Genomic DNA, 25,379 nt, shown 5'->3' with positions numbered 1-25,379 from the left:
TTTAAATCTTTAAACAATTAATAACTATGCAAGAATTACTCACACATCTTTAATTGCGAGGACAGACTTTTCACATGGAAATTACCATGAGGATATAATATAGACTGCTTTGATTGCCTACTACATGTACATATGAATCAAATATCATCTCCAAATGTTTTACAGGGAAAATATGGTATTTTGCCATTACTAAGGGATTGACTGCAGTCAATGAAAAAAGGTCTATCAATTTAATAATACTTCTCATTTTGAAAATATATGTATTGGTTTTTGATGCACTTTCAGTACAAGCTGCAGAAAAAAAATGTTTATTCATGATCAGTCCCTATGGATCAGGATATTAACAAAAACTTCTCCATGTTAATTTTAAACTACAAATTACAAATGGTGATATTATATACAATTTTGTGTATTATGGGTTGTGTAGTATTACCTGATCTCTGTCCATCTGTATAGAGAGTAAAACAAAGTCAGAAGATAGAAACACACATTGTGACAGAAAGATGACACAATAGGTACACACTGTAATTCATTGATCCAATCAATGTTTGACTTTCAAAATGTCAATGGTATGATCAATACATAAAATATTACCCTAACTAAGATTCTGTTGAAACTATTATGGAATGTAGACATGGTAGAGTTCAACTTTCCTGATCTGTGCAGAAATAATTTGTTTTGGGGTTTTGAATTTGTGTTCTGAATTTCTGACCTTTGAACAACATAATCCAAATCAGGGGAAATATGTATTTCACTGAGTATGAAGTCTATGGTCTTCATTAGCTTGTTACCTAATATATACAAGTACTGTTCTAAGTAGCTAAAATGTTTTTGGGGATTTTGTTTTCAATGATAAAATGTTTATGCTTTTACCTTTTATAATAATCATAAGATTTAGATTTTTTATACTTTTATATATGCATAACTTTGTTACTAATAGAAAGAAAAAAAAAATGCATACACAATTTTGGTCCTTCACATTGAAAAGCTAAAACAACATTTAAATCTTGATATTTTCATAAAAAAATATAATTCATTGTGTGTAGCTACATCAATCATCTGTAATAGCAGGTATTTGAAATCAATATATTCTTGTCCTCTTATGTAATAATTAAACCCCTTTTTTGATCAGGAATTTGATCTAAGGATGGAGATTACTATAACCAAGATATCTATAGCTGTGGTAAACCAAACAGGAAATCTGGAGGACAAACAAATACTTCTAATATTGATAACTGATATCAAAGGCAAATGTGTTGGCTATATTTATTTGGAAATGTGCAAAGAGAAAACAAAAGAAAATATATTATAGCAGTTCTATGAGATGATCTATATTTAAATTTTACACTAAAATAAGAGTAGAGAAATGATCAAGGGTTAGGAATTAACTATATATCATGTTACACTTCAGGTGTTTACCATACCTTCTTTGGGATCTAATGAAAAAATTATTAAAAATGTCATATATGTATTATAGATTAAAAGCGGGGTAGGGTAAATGCTAATTAAAGATCATTATTAGCAATTCCAAAATTTTCCCAATTATCATGGTGTCTATCAGTTTTATAGTCTTAGCATGCCTGATATAGCACACAACAACATGTAACACAAGTCCTGGTTACCAATCTAGTAAAAAGAGATAATTCCCTTTTATAAGATACTCCAATATTTTTTTTACAACAAACAGGATTATCATTTAGAACACAATCTAGGACACAAATCAACACCAATGGACCTTGATTTGGATAAACAATACAAAACTTGGGAAAACATACCCATACAACAACAAAAAATCATTCTTTTAACCCTTGACCTTAGAGATAAAAAAAAAAGAAAAAAAAAAAGCAGAAAACGACATAGAAATACAAATTTAACATTCAGCACTCCAAACTATATCCTACAAGTATGAATAAAATTAAACCAAAATATCAATTAAACTGAGACTATGGAAGGTGTTTTTTTTCCAATTAAAATTCTTTTTCTTTCTCATTCACTCCAAAAACTTACAAAAAGTATTATTATGTTATACTTACTAAAAATCTCTCAAAACAGAATTACTTGAAAATTCATCCTGCATTTTATCAAAGTTTAAACTGTCATTCAGATTTTTTTTTTGAATCCCAACCCTTCCAAAGCCTCATGATATGTTGAAAATAGAAACAGTGACAACAATTATTCACTCATTACCCCTTTTTAATGAACGTTGAGAAACTAATTTCCATTTAGAAACCCAGTCTGGAATACAACATTAAAATGTAGGAATAAAATACACGAATTCAGTATATAATACTGAGAAAATACACATATCCCTGCAAACCCTTGTGCTATCTGTTACTGGAAATATGTACCCTTATACAGTGCAAAATGGTAAAAGGCATCAGAACAAGTAAACAATATCACCATACCATGTAAAACTTTCTGCTAAACCAAATATACATACCAATGCATGTAATAATCTAAATAGTACACTTTCACCAGAAGATCAGTAAAATGTTCCCACGTGTGGAAAAGTCACTTACCTAATAAATACTTTTCTACACAGATAAATTATTGAAATCAATGCTTACATTTCATAATATTTATGTTTAGATAAAGGTTCCGTGTTGGAACTTTTGTTTTTATTCTAACTTCTTATTATCTTAACTTTAACAAATACTATAAAAAAAGTATAACAAAAATACCGAACTCCAAGGCAAATTCAAATAGGGGAAGTCCATAAAAACTGACAAAATAAAACACTATCAATCAACAGAACAAGTGAAAAACAACTGCCATATTCCCGACTTGGTACATGCATTTTCCGAAGAATGTCAATGAGAAACTCCAGCATACTGATCACTTGTTCTTTGATGTAGCATGTTTTAAGTTACCTGTCTGATTAAATTTTTTAAACAGGAAAGCTCTTTGTTGGACTTGCAAAGAATCTATGAAGCAATTGACAAAAAGGGAAAGGAGTTGAAGAATAAATATAAATTGGGTACATGCAATTCAGATAAAACATATTGCACTTCCTGTTAAGAGATAACTTTGTAAAAAATATCTAGATAAATATTGCATTAAGATTTTGATATATAGAAATTAGAATATGTTTTATATATACCTTTTTTGACCCCTAGCATTTTTGTACTACTAGAACTAGAAGACATTCTGCTGGACATTTCATCCTTTCCTGTAGATTCCTTAGGCTCATACAATCTCTGTGAGGGTAGTCTCTTACCAACCAACATCATAACCATCTCCATTACTTGTCCAACCAAAAGGGGTGGATTGGAAAACTGACGAATTCTTTCTATACAGCCACGGTCAACTTTGGTCTTCCAGTGAAGTACCTAGAATAATGAATATGACTATCTATATATCAATGCTAAGTTTGATGTGCTAAACATGAAATTCAGGATAACTCATAAAAAAATGGATATTAATATTTCTAATTCTACATGACTAAAATTTGCCATAAAGACAATTCTTCTGATCAACCATTCTGTTATCTATTGTGCATTTGATTATTCTTCAAGCTTTCTAAATGTCAGTGTCATTTTAAAAGCTAAGTTATTTAAACTAATCAATTATGTGCTGCTAGCACTTTTCCATTTCACTAAAAGACCTCATCTACAGTAGTAAATGAATTGTAATGTTTTGTTTTTATCAAGTCATCAGTAGTTTGGTGTACCTTGAACTCTGTCTATACATTGTACTCCCTTGTCTGGTGTACACTAAGTTCTGTCAATCCAGGTGTACACTAAGTTCTGTCAATCCAGGTGTACACTTAGTTCTGTCAATCCAGGTGTACACTAAGTTCTGTCAATCCAGGTGTATACTAAGTTCTGTCAATTCACCCTTGTTGTCTGTTGTACACTAAGGTCTGTCAATACACCAAGTTCTGTCCATACACCCTTGTTGTTTGGTGTACTTCAGGTTTTGTCTAAATTAACACACTTGCTGTTTACTTTACTTAAAAGTCTGTCTATATTGACTCACCTGTTGTTTGGCATACTCAAGGTTCTGTCTACATTCATCCACAGATTTCTTAGCTTTGACATGGTCTTCTTTAGCTTTAACTTGTCTATCCTGTAACTTTAGTTCCATCATCTTATCAAACTTCCTGTCATATTCATCATATTCTTCTGTTGAAACAAAAAATTCTAATTTCAAGTTACTGTGGAATCATTATTATTTGTTGGGACTGATGAACCACAAATCTTAATGTTAAAGAAGTATAAATTTATCATAGGTTTGAATGCAAACTTCAAAACCATGAAATCAAGTATTTTAGAAAATACATTTTTTTCTTCAATCCATGAAAATTGGTACCCATTAACATAAATGAATCCCCAGCATATGATCCAAGGTTTCTAGTTTTGTCTTCTCATGTTAGATATAATAACATCCAACAAGTTACTTAAACTAGCTGTTCACTAGTCTACAATTCATCTAAATGACATTATGAGCTTCTTATGGAACATATTGTTACATTGATAAAGACATTTTATGGTGGATATTTATACCTGTTATTGGTCTTTTAACCTTTATAGTGTTTATCATGCTTAATATTATGAGTAACTCATTTATTATAATATTGTTGTTACATCAATAAATTCAGTTTCATTATTTCTGTTCTATGTCAATAAGTTTCTCCATGACAATTATTATGGCACTGTGAAAGAGCTACATGCACTTTAAAAATAATAGCTGCTGCATGTAAATTCCAAGTTGCATTGTAGTATAGATCATTTTAGGATTTCTAGTAGTGTACTTGGATTTTCATTTCAACAGCTTCTTTGAATGTCCTTAAAAATTTCTAACAAATCTATCAATACAAATCTCAATTGGTTTCATGCCACTCCAAGTTTATGAGGAAAATGTATTGTATTTACCTTGTTCCAAAAGTTCATCTTCCTCTTCTTCTTCAGCATACATTTCTGTAAGGTGAAGGTGAGCATCTAATGATTTACTTAGTCCTATTTTTGCTTTGAGTTTCTCCAAGGCTGTGGCTTTTACAGTTAGTTTATATAGTAAATCCTCAGTTTTTTTAGTTGCATCTTGAAATTTGCCACTAATTGTCTTAATGGCCTTCCTCATTACTTTGGCATCTGATCTGGTTTGGTCTAATGTAGACAACACTTTCCTACAATGTTTTAACAGTTATGGAAACCATACAGATATTATAATCTTTTACTAAAAAATATTTTGACTCAAGACTGGAAATCTACAAATATAATATTTGTACTTATTTTTGTGAAACACTTAAAATAATCTATTTCTTCAAAGACAGAAAAGGATACTAAAATCAAATAAAAGAAAAGCTTATCCAATACCTTTGAAAGGTGAATTATTAAATCATTCACGTGTATCAATTTCAGTAAAATATGTGCATAATTTTAATTTTATATAGTGTTTTTTCTTATTGTTTTACAACTTTTCATTCAAATTTCTATTTACTTACTTTAGTTGTTCTACATCCTGTGTTCTAACTTTTGATTTATTGTTATACAAACATCTAAAACATTCCATGAATCTTCTGAAAGTCGTAGGTCCTACATATACTTCATTCTTAGCTCTGTCATCGTCCTTTCTGTGACGGTTCCTAAAAATTAGATATTCATTTTCAATTCATTCTGTGTTATTCCACTGATTTCTAATGCAGGTTTTAAAATTTCAAACTAAGCACATAGCATAGCAAAAAATACTGCAGTTACTATTTTGCCGACATCATTGATGATTTTTTCATGATGGTCTAAATCTGAATTCATACAATATTTAGTTTTTTTGTGGTTTCAATGACCTTGAACTTTTCAACTGATTTGGCCATTTGTTTTGATTCAAGTGCCATTGTGGCATCTTATGTCAACAAAACTCACATCTGGCATACAAAGTTATAAGCCTGGTATCTTGGATGGCTTTTTTTTATGAAATGTCGTTTTACTGGTAAAATTATGTTGATCCTATATTTAGGATAGTTTGGATCAAACAGATAATCATATATATGGTAACTGATGTCATTTAAAATTTACTAATTGAAAAAAAAATGTCTGGTTTTCTCATTTGAATTGTTTTACATTTAATCATGTGGGGGCCATTAAAAGCTTATTATACAGTATAGGTTTTGCTCATTGTTGAAGGCTGTACACTGACCATTAAATTTAGTTGCTAAAATCTACGTCATTTGGTCTCTTGTGGATAGCTGTCTCATTGGCAATCATACATCTTCTTATTTTGATATTAAACATTATATACTTTGTAATTGAACACATTTTCATTCATCAGTATCCCATGGCAGACTCATTGACTTACTTGATTCTTTCATGAAGAATGGTCTTTGAGTATGGCAGATTGGGTACTTTGACAGCCTCTACCTTAAACTGCTCTTTCTTCTTCTCAAGAACCTTGATCTTGTTAATTGTGATCTCAGGACTTAAGTCTCCAGCCCATGGAAGCTGGCGACAATCTCTCAGCACAAAACTATGGATGTTAGCCAGACAAGTTGTTATACTCTCACTAAAACAAAGCAAAACATATATGGTTATACAAAGGTACAATTTTGTTTTACATGATTCCAGTTTTTTGTCAAAGCTTGACATTTGGATTCCATAGTCTAGTTCATCTTGAAGATAAAAAAAAAGACACAGTTTAAACGATTCTGCAATGTTCTGAACGTTATTCAACTCTCTGTGATGCAATTGTAAGCATTGCCAATTTGGCATTATTTTTATATATATATATTGATTTTAAAACCAGTTACTGCAATTGAATAATTGTCCAGGGTTTACATATTTTATGCTTTCAAATGTCAAATGATGTTTAATAACCTGAGAGTTATTTAAATGGTAATTGACTTATGTCATGTTGGTGACTAAATAACAAAATGATTGATCTTTGTAATTCTTTATGTTAGAGTTCTGAACAATCACAATCAGGCAAATATGGCCCTTTCCAAACCTGTGTTTTTACACCATCATTATTTTGTACTATTCTGTGATAATGTTGACTATCAATTCTTACACAAGTATTGTTTACCTCAGATTTTCAAACTCTTCTGTCAGTTGGAACCTAGTTATAAAGTATGAGGCCTCCCCTAATAATGATTCCTGTGGCCAGTCACACATCCAATCTATGGCACAACCACTCAACAGTCCTGGGAATTCTCTGCAATATAATAATAACAAAAATCAATAGAAAAACCACTAAAAATTCGCTGAGATTTCAAAGCTATTTTTTATTCTATTTCGAAAGGTACACAATTTCAGCAAAATCACTCAACCAGAACAAAGCTTAAATTTGTAACTACTTATAATATGACTATATACAAAATGTTCAGTCTAGGTGGCCGAGTGGTCTAGAGCGATGGACACAGTGCAGGCGGTGTTGTCTCGATATCGCAATAGCATGAGTTCGAATCCCGGCAAGGGAAGAACAAAAATTTGCTTCCGCAAATTTGCAGATTTAACATTGTTGTGCTGATATTTAGAGTAGTTACAAAATAAAAAAAATATATATAGAAGCATTACAGAAAAAAGTGCAGAATAAACTTACAGACAAACTGATGGACGGAGTGCAAACCTAACGCTGCTAGAGGACTTATAACACTGTGGTGTTGTAACACCAACAAATAGTCCTACACAGAAGTATTATCATGACAGCTACTTTTTAAAAGTTAAATAATAATCTTTCTAAATGAAAAGCAGTATATGAATATATTGAACATTTTGTAATGCATTAACAGTTCTTCCTTCAGTTCCCAAGCCTATGTATTTATACATGAAAATCTACTAATCCTTCCTTCAAATTTATCTTTACAAATATTTACCTGTGTGCTGTTCCAAGGAGTATATGGCCAGGTTGTAAACACAGTATAATGTGTAGGTTACTTTTCACTCTGGCAACAAAGAATTTCATTGGATCTACAGACATACTTGGAAACTCTCTCTTCATAGCTGGGGCTATGGCCTGTCAAAAAACAATTCCCATGTACTTAAGACACAAAACAAATTTTTTAAAAAAGTGACCTTAAAAAGCAAAAGTAATTTTTTTTGACAACAATAGGTCAAATGATGCAAAATCTTGTATCATTTATCACAAAATCCCAAATAGCAATAAACTCTATTGGAACAGTCCCAAACACTCTGCATGTCTATGTTCAATTGAATTCAGTTAACTCTGTAAATATCTCCTACTGAGTAAACATGTGACACAAATAATTAACTTCTTCAGAATATAGTATCTATCAAATTTCTCATGTATAATGTTCTCTTTTTTTTTTTTTTAAATCTTAAACTACATCTAAAAAAATAATTTTTGCAAAGACTAAAAAGAACAAAGAATTTTTAAACTAAAGAATGTAAATAAAGTCTAGCAGAGGTCAGTCCACTAATACTATACCTGTAATAGTCCTTCCATTTCATCATTAGTAAATAGGTGTGGTACTTCTCCACTGATAAGAAGACTATTAATGGCATCCAAGTAAACAGGATCTTGCAAATCTCGTGCCTACAATGAAAATAATATCCTGAACTGCAAATGAATCCAAAAATATATGTAAATCTTGACTACCAATTCTTTACTGTAAATAGTTCTTTGAATTTCCACACTCAATTTATAAAAAGGTTTTACTTTTTAAATGTCTAAAGGTTTAACTGACAACCTGAAGAAGGACGGGGGAATGATCAATAATATAGAATCAAAAATAGATTCATAAATGAATAAGGTGATATTTTTATTAACAAGAAAAATGGATTATTAATACACAGCATGTTGACATGTATCATCGCACATGCATTACCTGTCCTTTATTGCCGATTGGGTATTTTATTTCAGCTTATATCCATTAATAACAACCAATGATATAAGGAATTCCCTACTGGCCACTCTTGACATGGGCCCCATATTGGCGTGGTCAGCGTATTATAGTTCATTGCGATAATGCGGTAACTGTAAGTTGCATTAATAAAGGTACATCAAAAAATGCTATTTTGATGTCCTTTTTGCGTGAGCTCTTTTGGTTATCAGCAACGTATAATTTTCACTTGATAGCTAAGCATGTTCCAGGCAAAACGAATATACTAGCAGACTGTATTTCACGGATGCATGATCTACCTTTCTGTGAACAATTTTTGCGGGATTATGTTCGACCGCCACTGTATTTACAGGATCTTGTTAGGCACATGTCTAGTAATGCCCTTCGTTTTCTTTTATTTAGGCTCACTGGTATCGAGGGAGGTGAGATCACTGGATAGTATTGTTGCTAACTTTAGATGTCATACTTATGCTGAATCTACCAAAAAGACATATTTAAACTATTTCAAGTCATACGCAGAATTTTGTAGAAGATTAAATATTACCCTTGTTCCATTAAGTCCTATGAATTTAGCCAGATATGTAGCCTATTTATCTTCAAGGTTACAATTTAATTCCATAACAAATTATTTGTCAATTGTGCGGTTGCTACATTTAGAATCAGGAGTTGCATCTCCGATAGATTCCTTTTTTATGGAGTCAGTACTCAAGGGTGCTAAACGTGTGTTAGGTGCTGCCATACATAGAAAATTGCCTATTACACCAAAAATTTTGAATGAGATATTTACTTTACTGTCAGTCAGCAGTAGTAAGGACTTGTGTTTTTGGGCAGCCTGCTTAGTGGCTTTTTTCTCCTTTTTAAGGAAGTCAAATTTGTTTGCCCCTTCAATTTCAGCTTTTGATCCTTTGCGACATTTTACTCGTGAGGAAATCCATTTTCACTCAGATGGTGTCTGTTTAAAAGTACGCAAAACCAAAACAATTCAATTTTCAGAGCGTATATTAGAAATTCCCCTTCCTAGAGTGAAGAATTCTCATTTATGTCCCTCTAAGGCGCTTCTTCTAAATTTTAAACAGGTGCCAGCAGTGTCAGCCCCCTCACCTGTCTTCCTGTATTTAGTACGAGGCAAGGTTACCCCTCTTACATATACAGCCTTTGTAAAGATGCTAAAACAGAACTTATCTAGGTTGGGTTATGACAGCAGCAAATATTCGGGACATAGTTTTCGCAGAGGAGGGGCCTCCTTTGCCTTAGAATGTGGGGTTCCAGCGGATCTCATACAATCACAGGGTGATTGGAAATCTAATGCATACAAATCATACTTGGATCCTTCTTTTGCACACAGACAGGAAGTCATGAACAAATTTGCAGTTGCCCTGGGGAAATAATAAACCATTTAACCTACCTTCTACTGGTTACACCACACATGTTTGGGAAGTTTGGAATACCACAGATTATTAATTAATTAATTTGTGTATTGTTTTCAAACTGTACTGTTGTTTGTGTTTTATTAATATGAAATTTAAGCATTAAACTGTGGTTCTTTTCCCAAACATGTCTTTGTTTTACACTAGTAACCATCTGGATTCACAGGTTTCCTGACTGGATTCCGATCAGAGTTAGACATTAACATGCATCTGATCTGAGACTGGTCTAGATTCCAACAGCATATATACACATACATACTATACACATACACAGGGGGGAGGGAAATGGGTGGGGCCGTTTTCAAAGTGATGTGGATTAATGTGATATTTTTATTAACAAGAAAAATGGATTATTAATACACAGCATGTTGACATGTATCATCGCACATGCATTACCTGTCCTTTATTGCCGATTGGGTATTTTATTTCAGCTTATATCCATTAATAACAACCAATGATATAAGGAATTCCCTACTGGCCACTCTTGACATCTCGCTCTCTAATTGTTTTGTGAGATGTGGGAAGGGAACCAATCAGAACAAGACCCTTATTTCAAATTATCCAATCGGCAGAGATAATTAATTAATTATCATCCTTTTGTTTTAATTACTGCGCGCCTCATTTAGGCATTTTAGATAATACAACTGCATGAAGCAGACGCATTGCAATTTGGCATTAGCGAATTTAAAATCCCATCCTCACCCACCCTATTTTATTTTTAATTTTTTTTGTTGAGATGTTTAGGTTGCTTCATCAACTAATTATAGATATATAATTGATTTAATTTAACTGTATATTTTATAAATGTGTAGAGTAGATTATATTACAAGAACACACAGTTTTGGTTTCATATTATAAATGTAATATTCCCTTGAGTGGAATACCACAGATTATTAATTAATTAATTTGTGTATTGTTTTCAAACTGTACTGTTGTTTGTGTTTTATTAATATGAAATTTAAGCATTAAACTGTGGTTCTTTTCCCAAACATGTCTTTGTTTTACACTAGTAACCATCTGGATTCACAGGTTTCCTGACTGGATTCCGATCAGAGTTAGACATTAACATGCATCTGATCTGAGACTGGTCTAGATTCCAACAGCATATATACACATACATACTATACACATACACAGGGGGGAGGGAAATGGGTGGGGCCGTTTTCAAAGTGATGTGGATTAATATAGCAATTATCAGAAACAAAAGCATTTACAGAGATAATTTTAGACCTTTCGGTAAAATCTTCTGAACAAAAAAGTCACATGATTAACCAGACAAAACCTAGATGCACATAACAACAGAGAAAAGATATACACCAAATAACTATATAGCAGCTTCATTTAAAGACAATTTAATTTCCTAATCTACCATAGGTAACCGAAACCTCTTGTTTTCTCTCATATGTTTTCGCAATTAAAAATTCTGAATTATTGTTATTCATTGTTACTTTTGTTAACAGCTATTGGAATTTGATGTGACTATGAGAGAAACATTTTGTGATAATCTATACTCTGTGCAAACTAGCCAGCTATATGTACAGGAAAAATTAAATTTCAATGCTACAGAATACCTGTCCATGTGTGACCAATAACAATATATGTGCAAATTAAATAATATTCATTTATTCCCTTTTATCTATATGTTCTGATTTTTAGAGTAAAACCTACCTGGTTACTCTGGAAAAATAGTATGAAAATGCAATGTATTTGTGTGTAGCATGTTAGTCTATTTAAAACTAAAATTTGTGTTTTTTAGGACATGTCCATGTTTTTTTTCATACACAGGCCATATTATAAATTTTAGTTTAAATTCTGGATTTAAAAATGGGAGCTTCAAATATTTATCTTTTTACTTATTCAAAAATTTATTTTTTATTCTGATAACCAGAGAAAAAGTATGAGCTGTTGACTCATATCCAATTTTATTTACAATAATTTTTAAGTGTATAAATAAATCCAATTAGTGAATAAATCAATGATTCAAAACTTAAATTACATTTTTCCAGCTAATGGACTATTTTTGGACTAAAATTTGTAACAAATTCACAAAAAGATATCTAAAATACTATGCAACTCCAAGGTAATGATGATCCCTTGACTTCCCCTCCAAAAAAACACTGGGAGAGAGGTTACAGTGCATAGTATGATTGCTTTATAAACTTAACAAGCTTACAGTAAAAATGACGGTGAGTATTTTGTTCTCAGCTCCACTCAATCGTACAGCTGATCTCAGACCATCAAAGAAGTTACTTGTTTTGGAAGTGTCCATTTTATGTATAGGGATGTCAGCTACATGGAGAGCCAGTCTACACAAGGTTGTAAGGTGAGCTCCAACTGCTCCAATCAACAATAAATTCCCACTGAAAAACAAATATCAATTCAAATAACTTTCTTCTTATAAATTTAAGAATAATTTAAAGAGAATCAAAAAGACAATAATATGTTATTTTGGTCTAGTTTTTTAGTATTTTTGTTATACCTTTTTGATTTAATTAAGAGGATGATAAATTTTTTTGAGACAATATTATCTATAGATAAATTTGTAAAGTTCAATTGTTATTGTTGTTATAAAAGCAAAAGCATGAGAATATTTTTATATAATAAATGAACAGGTCTTCTTTAAATCTACAAAAAGTTATAGTTTATGATTTGATGCAACTGTGTTCTTCAATGCACTGACGTAGCAGGGTGCTGTCTTGTACTTCAGTGAGGTGGGAGTTTGTGCTCCCTGTTGACGGCCTAGCTGTGACTTTGAGAGGAAGAGCAGCAATAATAGTGCTGTGATTTTGCTATGTTTTTTTCCCAACTGCATTAAGACATTTTGTGCCAAAAATAAATATGCTATATACTTTCTTTTCAATAATAATTAACAGGAAAACCAATAAAACAGAGTTGTTTTTTTGTTTTTTGTTGGTTTTTTTTGGGGGTAGGGGCTTATAATAATTACAAACATATAAATCCTTACTTACCCATGATGGAAACTAAGTACTCTATGCATTCTAACAACATGGTCAATTATAAAATCTGACAGCATAATGTTCAGTGGTATATTTCCAAATTCTTCATTGTATCTTGTTAAGTGTGTATTAAGGCAGCTGTGTATGTCCCTCAAATTGTCAACAGGTTGAAGGGAAATCTACAATGAGAAAAAAACAATGTCAATCCTTTTATTACATTCAGGATTGTTTTTCAGAATAATGATAAATTTGTAAAGAGTTCCTGTGTCTCGCCTGCAACTGTTGCTGTCATTGTAAAAGTATAATGTTGCTAGTAACCAAGTCCATTTATGAGTAAAATATGGAAAAATAAATCAAATTTTTCTTCAGATGTTATTTCTTGATCACACAGAGGCTTCTGTCTAAGTTTTTGTAACAGTCCATGAAAGTTTAACAAAGTTATTGATGTCTTAAAAATTTAAGCCCAGACTGTTTGTGAATGTTAACTACAAAAAACTAAGTCCATCTATCAAATGCAATATTTGCTGATATTTTTAATGGTCTTCCTTTATAACTATACCTAAAAAGTATAGCATTTCCAAAGTCTTAAGAATATTGCATCTTGACCGATATTGTATTCTATACTATTTCCTTAAAGTTTGGTACACTACTCAGAGCAAAACGACATCAAGATGGCAGAAATTGACAATGCATCTGTACTGCAGGCATCAGAGCTGCAGGAATTGGAGGAAGTATCATCAATCTTGCTGAAATATCTGGTACTATATCCTAAAAGGGTAACTGCAGCAATATTAAGAAATTCTGTCCCTTGCAGTATATCCTATTCCACTTGACAGCTCATGCTATATGATATAATGCTCTGGACAATATTCCTAAATATAAGTGTAATAACCACATTTATTTATTTTTTTCAGCTAAGGTAAAAGAAACGGTTAAAAAAATATAAACTCATTATACTAAGTAATGGCAGGTCAATATTTCGACCAAATTGTTTTTATGAATGAACTTACTCTGACATTTTTCCCAGTAACTGAGGTAACAGGTCTGTTATACATTCTGGCATCTGTTGGGAAGGTCACAAAATGATCCATAAATGGTCCTTTTACTTCTGGGAAATTCTGCATAAAATATAAATACATGTATATTAAATATACCATACCACCATACCAATATATCTGCAATCTGCATATCATATACAGATTAGAAGGAAATCAAGATTTTTTTAAATGTGTTTTAGTTTTCTATATTTATGTTCTAATTCTAATTCCAAAGTTTTAAAATTGAATAATTCACTTCACATATACTTTCAATTTATTCCACGGTGTTTTCTAATAGTCCTCTCCCTAAGAAGAAACTATTATTTATTTTGTAACTACAACTGACCTCTGCAAGAATATTATTAATGGTTTGATCAAACCAATTCAGATCAGCTGTTCTGGCTATTCTGTCTCTCATAATTCTTGTCATCTCATGTTTCCATAACGATATCACAGGAATCAATGTCTCATCTGCTCGACTTTCTTCTGGTAGTCTCTTCAAACACTAAAAATTGATTGGATCTGATGATCATGTCATTTCTACATAAAATATTATCACTTAGTAACGAAATGTCACATTACAGTTCAGTAACAATTAACTGCAGTGTAATGATATAGTTTGGTCACTTTGGTACAGATTAGTTATTTGTGATGTCAATGTGAAGTTTTGAACATGTCAAAATACACATATCTAACATAAAATGGCCATTTTTCAGGTCTTTTGTAGAATTTAGTATGAGAAACAACCTCACAAAGACAACTTATATCTTAAAATATCTTTTGAATAAAACTGTTGCACATATCTAAATATCAAAGACAAAATCTCTAAATGAACCCTGTTCAGCAATTTTTATTTTTTTTCTTATGTAAAAGAAGTTTGAAAGTCTAAACCAAATATAGGTTAAAACAAAATTTTGAAATATGAACAATGAACATCTGAATGATGTTTCTTGATAGATTTGTAACACTATTTAAAATTCAAAAATTCAAGAGGCGAAAAGGCCTTTACATTTTATAAAGAATAGTATAAAACAGATCTAAAAAGAGCTGGTATGTATTGTGCCTTCACCAAAAAAACCTCCAAATTAATAATCACTTACCTGAAAGCAAGTTGTTATATCTTTAAGTGTATACAGGTAGTGTTTACGACCAGGCATTGCTGTTGACTTGAGAACATCTTGGACAGCCTTTAACATGTCACATGATGCCTTTACTAGATGGTTATGTAATTCTATATCTAATCCAGGTCTATCTCCATCTGTCATGTTCAGCTGAGATGAACAAAAAATCAAATTACATTGCAACACTTTGAAAAATTGAAATGTTTGCCTTAAATAGATACACAGGTTTAAATAAAGACTAGTTAAGGGCAATTACAGGGAAAAAATACATGGGGTTAGATTACACTCTTTTGATACCCCCACCAACCATAATTTTTATTTTCATTTGTAACAGAATTGCATTTGCCTCCATCCCTATTTCAAATAGAAAAAAAATATCATGTTGCGTCCAACCATCCTGTACATTTTTTGCTTGAATAGTGCTAACATATATCTTAGTTTAATTTGAAATGTTTTTACTTTTAAGTTAGCTAAAAAATAATGTTTTTAAATCTAATTACTGCATTAAAGATGATAATACCAAATGGTAGAAGTAATAAAAACAGTTAGAACATCCTGTTCAAGGTTATATATTTCTTAACACAAGATGCAATTAATTGAATTGAATTGTCATAAATTGTATGGAAGATGCAGGGAACCCTTTGAGTCACAACTCTTGTGGGTTGTCAATGAGATGACCTCGTTACTTACATCCAGTATTCCATGAACAATGTTCTTTAGAGCTTCACCTTCTGGGGCTGTCAGATGGAATACTGCAAAATGTCTCTGAAAACCAAACAAAAATAAAGCATTTGATTACACATTTAGGGTTAATTTGTTCTACATCATATATATTTTCTTATAACATACTGACATCTTACAGTAGAATCACATTACATGGTGCATCCAAATTCTGTGTATTATTTTTCAAAAATTATTTTTCTTATAATTGTACATGATAGTAGCTTACATTTATATGATACACAATGTCAGTAACTTACTTAATATGATACACAATGTCAGTAACTTATATTCATATGATACACAATGTCAGTAACTTACTTAATAAGATACACAATGTCAGTTACTTATATTCATATGATACACAATGTCAGTAACTTATATTTATGATTCACAATATGAGTGATACATAATGTCTGACTTACATACAAGTGAGAGTTTTAGCTAGCTATAAAACTTTAGGCTTAATCTACCATTTTCTACATAAGGAAATGCCTGTACCAAGTCAGGAATATGACAGTTGTTTTCCATTCGTTTGATGTGTTTGAGCTTTTGATTTTGCCATTTGATAAAGCCTTTCCATTTTGAATTTTCCTTGGAGTTCGGTATTTTTGTTATTTTACTTTTTAGTAACTTATATTACTGTAATATGATAAACAATGTCAGTAACTTATATTAATATGATAAACAATGTCAGTAGCTTATATTCATATTATACACAATGTCAGTCACTTATATTAGTTTGATAAACAATGTCAGTCACTTATATTAATATGATAAACAATGTCAGTAACTTATATTAATATGATCAACAATGTCAGTCACTAATATTCATATGACACACAATGTCAGTTTTTCAATACTTATACCAGTCTTTCTACCAATAACATATATATAAGTTATCATGAGTATTTTTAAATGGCATTGCACCCGTCACATTATATTCCTATGCTGATAAGGAGATAAGGAGTCTTTCAGTATACTTTTGTTATAACTTATTGTAGTGACACTTACCAGAAGTCTTTCGGATAACTGAGTACATGACACACCAGGGTTGTCACTCATTGACATTGCACCGATCACATTAAATCCCTCTACAGTCTTCCATTCAAATGGCTTCTCCAATGTACATAGAGTTTTGTCATCTAAAAGTTGTCTCAGTAACTGGAAAGAAAACATCATGTGTAATGATGCAAACTTTAATTCATAGGACACAATTTCTCAATGTTATAAAGTATGACATTTTTTTTAAAATGAATATTGAAATATAATTAGCTCAACCTCCAAATTAGGGGGCTTGGGATAAATATTTGTGTGAGATTAAATATAATGTAATTGAATTTGTGATGTAAAAATTTAAAAAAAATCAGAATACAAATTTTATGTATTGTATTTGACAAAGAAGATGTGAGGTAATTACCATTGAGGCAGCAACATAGGGTATTTTAAATAAATAAATAAGTTATGTCAGTTTTCTGTCCTATATTTACCTCATTACATTTCTGTACTTTGTAGTTGTCTGGTAAAGGCAGGTTAACATCATCAATGAACACCTTTAATTTCTTGTTCTCTTTGGCACCATATACAAATCCTATAATAACCATCAAATACAGTTTAATATCTATTTTTATGCGAAAGAGCAATACATACTCAAGATTGAAAAACAGAGTAAGAAGGCTCCTCTAAACAGTTAATAAGGTATGAATGTTTAAATGTTATACATAATTTCTGACCTGTAAGGTCTACAAAACAGGTAGAAATCTTTAATAATTAACTCACCTTGTCTGTGGTAAATATTCGACTCTATAAAGCTCTGTAACTGTTTGGCACTAGAGGCTCCAGAGAATACTAACTTCTTACATACAGAAATCTGTGGATCTATAAAATAAAGTTACAGAGATTCTGCTTAACAACCAAATCCTGAATCTAATGCCTGAATCTATTTTTTAAGTTATGTCATTTAAATTTATACATATGTCAACATAGCAGAAAATCAAATTATCATACAAGTTATGATATGCAGGTGGGCATTTATTAAAATATAAAATGAAACAAAATAAAAATAAAAACTCCATTTTCTAAATCATTTTTACATAAATCTATAAAAAAAATCTGTACACCTTTTCTGGATTTTAATGCACTTAAAATTTATAACCTTAACTAATATATTCTTTTAATTTTAAATATTTAAAAACACACACATTTTCTGAAGCATAAAAGTCATGCATATACAACAAAAACAAAGCACACTGCATATTTATTAATAAAAACTGCAAATCAATTTAGCTGATGCTACAAGATTAAACAGCTATAAAAGTCAGTTGACAAAATTTGTTGTAATGTCTAAGCTTATATAACTTTGCTGCATATATGATGTTTTCACTCTTAATAATCTAATAAAAAATTTAAATCTAGCAAAATAAAAATGAGTACAAATGTACATGTATGTATCTGGCAACAGCTATGTCATTTACCAGAAGAGGACTTGTAATGTTGAAGTCTTTCTATAACAACACAGGTTAGACAATAAAACAATTAGGTTACATCATTATACCACAATACATTAATTTACTACTTTCTCATTCCTACTTCCATAAAAGCAAGAAAGTCTAAGATCCAAAGCCATTCAGTTGTTCAATAACATAAACCCATGCAACTAAACTTAAATAAAAGATAAACAAGGAAAGTAAAAATTTTAAATCAGTTCATTTGTTCAATAGAAAACAGTTTCATTGAAGTTTTGGTCCGTAAAAATTGCTTGATGAACTTAAAATTGAAATTTCCATCTTTATGCATCTAAGTGTAATAATACCCTAGCACTTGATGTTTAAATCACGTACTTTGTTTGGAATTTTTTTTGTGCATTAAGTTTCAAGAAGGATAAATTTTATGAGTTTTATTGAAATTTAGACAGAAATAGAAGTTTTACTAAAACTAGATAAATCATTTACTATTAGAATAAATCAATGATCTGATTTATAAAAAACAAAGTTATAATAAAAGTCATAAACTAAAACCAATTATAAATAGTCAAATGTTGAAGTTCTGAGTTTAAATTCAGAACCAAGACATTGTGTAAACAATAAAAGTAGGAATGGAAAGAAAGCAAACAACAATTAACCACCATTTACCACTTACTGTTTTTGCTTAACAACATCAGTTGCTTTCCTTTTTCTAATTTAATGTATATAAAGTATATTATCTACTTTAAATTTCAAAAACTGCAACATTTTCAAGGAATTTTTCAAATAAAACTTTAAGCAGTCTTAATAAAATACCATAAGTGAAAAAATTCTGAATTTAATATTCTCTAAACACCTAATACCTCTAAACCTCACCAATCCCTACACAAAGAATTGCATTTAAGGCATTCATAGGCTACCTAGTATCTGAGAACAAAACTCTGATGTCAAATTTAACCAAAGTCATTGAAGCATGAAATCTAGGTTAGAGTGACTTAATTTTGGGAGATGCTAATTCCTTTAAATGCATTTCCATTCCAAGTTCTATTGTTTTACTGATGAAGTAAAAGTAGCCTTAGTCACTGAAGCATGAACTGTAAATATGAATAAAGGAGATGTGTTGGACAAACATCAATGAAATACAAAAGAAACATACTAAAGACAATAGTCTTCAACAACAGATAATTGTCTATAACATATCTCAAAATCGAAACTGTTTCAAGTTTTGATCAGTTTTGAGCGATTTTTTTTTCATTGCAGGTTATTCTATAATCTTAGATACATCTAGTAACACTAAGTTATATGACTGTGTCATTGCTTTTATACTGACTTTTTATCAACAAGAGTGCACACGCTGAAATGTCTCGCCTTCTTTACTAATCATTGATATTATGTTGATAGTTCTAAATTTAAAGCTTTACTACAACTATCACATAAACTTAACATGATCCAAGAAAATGAGGTCAAGGAAATATAAACCAAACAAGAAATACATGTACACCTTACAATCATTCAATACACTAAATATAGTTGACCTATTGCTTATATTTTCTAAGATACAGACTTAACCAAGAAAACTAAACATTGACTAATGAACCATGAAAATGAGGTCAAGGTCAGATGAACCATGCCAGGTAGACATGTACAGCTTGCAATCCTTCCATACAACAAATATAGTTGACCTATTGCTTATAGTAATACAAAAACAGACCAAAACACAAAAACTTAACACTGAGCAATGAACCGTGAAAATGAGGTCAAGGCAAAATAAAACCATCCAGACTGACATGTACATCATTAAATATTTCCATACACCAAATATAGTTGACCTATTAGAAAAATAGACCAAAACTCAAAAATTTAACATTGACCACTGAACCATGAAAATGAGGGTCAAGGTCAGAAGACACCTGCCAGCTAGACATGTACACCTTACAATCATTCCATACACCAAATATAGTAGACCTATTGCATACAGTATAAGAAAAACAGACCAAAACACAAAAACTTAACTATAACCACTGAACCATGAAAATGAGGTCAAGGTCAGATGACACCTGCCAGTTGGACATGTACACCTTACAGACCTTCCATACACCGAATATGCTAGACCTATTGCTTCTAGTATCTGAGATATGGACTTGACCACCAAAACTTAACCTTGTTCACTGATCCATGAAATGAGGTCAAGGTAAAGTGAAAACTGTCTGACGGGCATGAGGACCTTGTAAGGTACGCACATACCAAATATAGTTATCCTATTACTCATTATAAGAGAGAAACTAACATTACAAAAAATCTTAACTTTTTTTTTCAAGTAGTCACTGAACCATGAAAATGAGGTCATGGACAATGAACATGTGACAGAAGGAAACTTCGTAACATAAGGCATCTATATACAAAGTATGAAGCATCCAGGTCTTCCACCTTCTAAAATACAAAGCTTTTAAGAAGTTAGCTAACGCTGCCAACGCCGCCGGATCACTATCCCTATGTCGAGCTTTCTGCGACAAAAGTTGCAGGCTCGACAAAAATTGAAAACCAGGAAACCATGAAGTCGTGTGTGACCAAATCTTTGGTCTGATGACCAGTCCCTTCAAAACGCAACTGAACATTAATTTGTATGGCTGTAAATATACAATTTTGGAGTTCTAGCTGTAGATGTGCATGAATAATCAGATTTAGAAATGAATGCTTAGGATCCTCTATTAGTCTCCTTCAATTTAACTGAGGTAAAATAAAAGTAACACATTTTTGGCTCTACTCATAGTCAGTATTAAATGAGCAGTTAAGGGTCAACAAATCAACAGGATTTTTTATTACATTTATGATACTTGATTATCTGTGGTAATTGGATATTTGAATGATTTGGGTTAAGAGCAATTAACAGTAAAATAAGCAATGTGAACCCTGTATTGCTCCTTGAGTAGTAAGATTAAATTTGTGTATGTGAAATGACTGCAACAGGTATGTAAGGAGCCAGCATGGATTGTGAAGTTCAAATGAAGGGTAAGCAAATTCAGCTTTGTTAAATTAAGATTAAATTCATATGAGAAAGCTGCAACTGAGATATGATAAATGTAAGGAGATTTGGCATGATTTCATGTAAGACAACTATCCACTATGGACTATATTGCAAAAAAACTCATATGACTAGGTTGAGGCATTTTTTATGTAAATAGGTATTACAAAAAGCTACTATATGGTTTAGGCATGCTGTTATATGTGTAGTTAATTCTTGTGTCACATGCATAAATATTCTAAAACATGCAGTTAGATATTTTACATGAAAATTGGGCCAATTCTAAACAGGAAAACTTGAGATTTTTTCTGGTTATTTATTCTACTTTACATGTATTGTAACAAAAACTATGCATTAAATCTAAACCCTTTTCACATGGAGCCTATACCATCCACCCCAAAAATCTTTCAAGAATACTTAGGTCAAATGAAATGAATGCTAATTTTTCCTGTTATCTTAAACCTTTTCCCACTATTTGATAACCTTAAATGATTTCTTTAAAATTCCAAGCATTTTTGTTATAATCAACAAAAAATAAAAAATAAACTCTTTTATTACTTCCCATATATTGGTGACAAAAAAAATATGAAAAATTTGAACTAACTTATCATGCTTATTGTGACTTTAGTGAAAACCCTTTTTTGATTGCCTTCATCACAAACAGAAAACAGCAACTTTAAAATTCCCATGCTATACATCAGATATCTATATAAATAAGAAATTACAAACCTTGCAGGTCCATGAAGTCATTGATAAGAGTTGTCTTTCCTGATCCATGTGGCCCCACTAATAAAACATTCAGTCCTGAAGCTGAGGCAAAATCTATCAAGATTTTTGTTCTGATCTACATAAAATATAATTTGTTTTAGTATGTTTGACACATTTCTTTTGTCATAAGGTATCACATTGCTTTTATCATAGGAATCACAATTTTTTTTATCATAAAGTATCATATATTTCATTTGAGTCAAATTTCTATAAAGCAAGTAGCTGAAGCATTTAAAAATGTATTAGTTCTAAGACATAGAGCAATTATCAAACAACCATTATACCAAAATTGACATAGCTATTAATAAATTTTTCTGCAACCAGTTTAACAATGAACTGTGAGTTTAATATCTTTTACAATTAAACTGGTCTAAAGCTTGATAATTTTTTAAACTGTTATCTACATATCATTCACCAATAGATTCTCCAACCCTTATTTGGTAATCACATATTTTGAGACCTAGTGGTCCAATTCCCAAGGCCAATTTTCTAGACTACTTACTGTATTGATGGAGTCAACAAAGACTTCTCCAAGCATATCTTGTTGGTCAGAGTACACTGATTCACTGACTTTGGATGCCCATGGGTCCCAGTCTCCTGATTCATCTACATAGTAATCAAATACACAGATCTGTCTGTCATCATCTGGTAAGCTAAAGACAGAAACCAATAACAATAGTAGTACATTCATATAATAGGAATACAAAAGGATATTCCGTAGTCTGTTATGTGACGTAATGGTCTGTCGGTTTGAGAAAGACTCTTTGCATTTATGAACAAATAATTATAACCCTTGTTAATAAGCAATTTCTAATTCTGTTAAGGAAGATCATGAAACAAAGTAAGATTATTAAATGCTTTGCTGTGCTATTAATCTAAAATATTTTATTCTGAAAAGATAAGGAAAATACATAAAAATCATGTAAAAATACTTTTTCTTCAATAAAGATAACAGAAAAAATGATGATTACGTATTAGAAAGCATTTTGAGCTTTTCACTGAAAATTTTCCTATCATGACTGTCCAGGAGTCCACCGAAAGTCCAGATAAGACAGAACAGGAAGAGTCTTTCCACATGGTCTTCACTGGTCTCTCTATTGTCAGCTAACATGGCTGATAGTAGTCCCAGGCAGGATTTAAAGAGTCCAACAAGTGATAGCTTTACCAAAGGTCTGAAAAATTCAATTCAAACATACTTATTTTCATGATTTCTATATTTTGCTGTAAATTTTTGAACATCGAAGTCTTGATTTTTGTCAACTGTTATCAAAAATATGTTGTCTTTTCATTGATGTTCACAAGAATTTCAAATGTAATGTTTTATTTTTATTATTTTATTTTTTTCAATTTCTCTCTCTGTATCATAAACTGTGTAATATAAATGAATTTGTCAAACCAGCAACATCTATATATAACATCAAATACTATTCATAGCAAAAGTGAAATCTAAAATGTTTTTATTCTCATACACTCAAATATTTTGAACGAATAGTCAAAGGTAATACTCACTTAGCTTCATTTAACACAAACTGAGATATTGGATCCAGTGTTTTCTGGAAAGCTCTTTGTAGTACCTGAAATGGTGAAATATTTATTGAGAAAATATTTAAATCACACAGTGCAATACTTGTATAAAGTTATCAAATTAAATAAAACCACTGCAATCATGTTTCATACTGGGTTATTATCCATATAATCTATTTCATTTCATTTAAAGGGAATGCATTAAGAACGGTCATGTTAAAAGAGGGAATTGTATAATTCAAATGCATGTAAAATATTCATTCCATCTAGAGTGGTGCCCTATTATGTTAATCAAACCATGCACATATATAGACATATACATTCAGTCATGCTGTGCACTGTACAGACATATACATTCTTATAGATAAGCTTGTTAAAAGATATTTCATGCAGTTTTCAAGTTTTGATGATGCCATTCAGACAAAAACATTTTCTAAACAGCACAATTTTCTGGTAGTATTCACACTTATCAAAATATACGAGGTTTATAATTTGGTATGCCAGCTGCTTGTTTTGTCTACATAGGACTCATCAGTGGTGCTTGAATCAAAACAGTTGCAAGCTTAAAACTATTCAAACTCAAATTTTTAGTGAAAAAAACAAACATTTTAACTCTGATAATCAAATTACCAAAATGAACCTAAACCTTGTGAGAAGCACACAAAATGTTGAAAGAAAAAGGATAAATTTCTTAAATCAACTCAAGTTTTGCCTATGAAACCATGCAGTGCAAGGTACAACACATAAATACACACCCCAAAACACACCCTATGACATGTTCCTATTCATTTGTAATAACAAACAAAACAAAAAATCCCACATAAATGAAGAATGCCTCAGACCAATTACAACACACATCCATATACCACAAAACTGATTTTACCCCTTCAACAGTTCTGGGCAAAGATTGGTCCGTTTCTCCTTGTTCAACATTTACAGGTCGCTGGTAACAGTGAAAATAAATTGATATATATAATTTAAAATTCTAGATTAAATGAGATCAATTTCACTTGCAAAATATGACAATGATACTCAAAGCTGTTAGCAAAAACAAGGTTAGCAATTCACTTTTCTAAAATTAAAAATGACTTCTCAAAACCTAGACAGTATAATCTAAGTTGTAAAATACCATGATATCAATTGGAATTTCCATAACACTGGCTTTTGCTGGACTTACATTAAATTGCTATGTGATAAATATTTTAGAATGTGTGTATGTATTGATATGAATGGATAAATTGTTGAAGGCATGGTTTCCTACAATTGCTTAAATTCACTTCATTTGAACTTTGGTGGATAGTTATCTCATTGGCAATCATGCCACATCTCCATTTTATAGGTTGCACTTTGTAAATACAGCTGTTTCACAAACCACGCCTCTTTTGGGGAGATATATAATATTCATAGATATTTTGTTTTGTTTACGTACTGGTTCCCAGATATGATCTCTATGCTTCAACTCATAGAGACATAACTTGGGAATGCTACCAGTATAAATACACATGAATAGCAGCCAAATTGAATTCTGAGGAAGACCCGAAGTGAAGGGA

The 25,379-nt window shown here is 31.2% G+C and overlaps 1 protein-coding gene across 13 annotated transcripts in view; it reads right to left on the bottom strand.

Annotated features, from left to right (window-relative positions):
- The window catches only part of LOC127725852 (uncharacterized), a 112,307-nt gene that overhangs the window by 35,220 nt on the left and 51,708 nt on the right, over positions 1 to 25,379 (bottom strand). For 10 of the 13 annotated variants that reach the window (XR_007993233.1, XM_052233162.1, XM_052233163.1 and 7 more), the window contains 24 exons: positions 24,713 to 24,772; positions 23,815 to 23,879; positions 23,277 to 23,477; positions 22,808 to 22,958; positions 22,267 to 22,381; positions 19,192 to 19,227; positions 17,833 to 17,931; positions 17,544 to 17,644; positions 17,068 to 17,217; positions 16,024 to 16,098; positions 15,313 to 15,483; positions 14,559 to 14,717; positions 14,186 to 14,293; positions 13,188 to 13,354; positions 12,392 to 12,578; positions 8,377 to 8,484; positions 7,805 to 7,944; positions 7,015 to 7,143; positions 6,292 to 6,495; positions 5,444 to 5,584; positions 4,875 to 5,125; positions 3,979 to 4,124; positions 3,101 to 3,329; positions 2,520 to 2,534 (listed from right to left, as the gene is read on the bottom strand). Coding sequence is in view for 12 of the 13 variants with exons in the window: in XM_052233162.1 (XP_052089122.1) it covers positions 2,520 to 2,534; positions 3,101 to 3,329; positions 3,979 to 4,124; positions 4,875 to 5,125; positions 5,444 to 5,584; positions 6,292 to 6,495; positions 7,015 to 7,143; positions 7,805 to 7,944; positions 8,377 to 8,484; positions 12,392 to 12,578; positions 13,188 to 13,354; positions 14,186 to 14,293; positions 14,559 to 14,717; positions 15,313 to 15,483; positions 16,024 to 16,098; positions 17,068 to 17,217; positions 17,544 to 17,644; positions 17,833 to 17,931; positions 19,192 to 19,227; positions 22,267 to 22,381; positions 22,808 to 22,958; positions 23,277 to 23,477; positions 23,815 to 23,879; positions 24,713 to 24,772 (3,208 nt within the window). In the remaining variant the exon portion in view is untranslated. The remainder of the gene's footprint in view (positions 1 to 2,519; positions 2,535 to 3,100; positions 3,330 to 3,978; positions 4,125 to 4,874; positions 5,126 to 5,443; positions 5,585 to 6,291; positions 6,496 to 7,014; positions 7,144 to 7,804; positions 7,945 to 8,376; positions 8,485 to 12,391; positions 12,579 to 13,187; positions 13,355 to 14,185; positions 14,294 to 14,558; positions 14,718 to 15,312; positions 15,484 to 16,023; positions 16,099 to 17,067; positions 17,218 to 17,543; positions 17,645 to 17,832; positions 17,932 to 19,191; positions 19,228 to 22,266; positions 22,382 to 22,807; positions 22,959 to 23,276; positions 23,478 to 23,814; positions 23,880 to 24,712; positions 24,773 to 25,379) is intronic. The other 3 variants (XM_052233173.1, XM_052233172.1, XM_052233174.1) reach the window with 3 other exon arrangements.

The sequence above is a fragment of the Mytilus californianus genome, unplaced genomic scaffold (assembly GCF_021869535.1).
Source record: "Mytilus californianus isolate M0D057914Y unplaced genomic scaffold, xbMytCali1.0.p SCAF_15, whole genome shotgun sequence".
NCBI lineage: Eukaryota > Metazoa > Mollusca > Bivalvia > Mytilida > Mytilidae > Mytilus > Mytilus californianus.
This window is presented reverse-complemented; position numbering and strand designations above follow the sequence as displayed.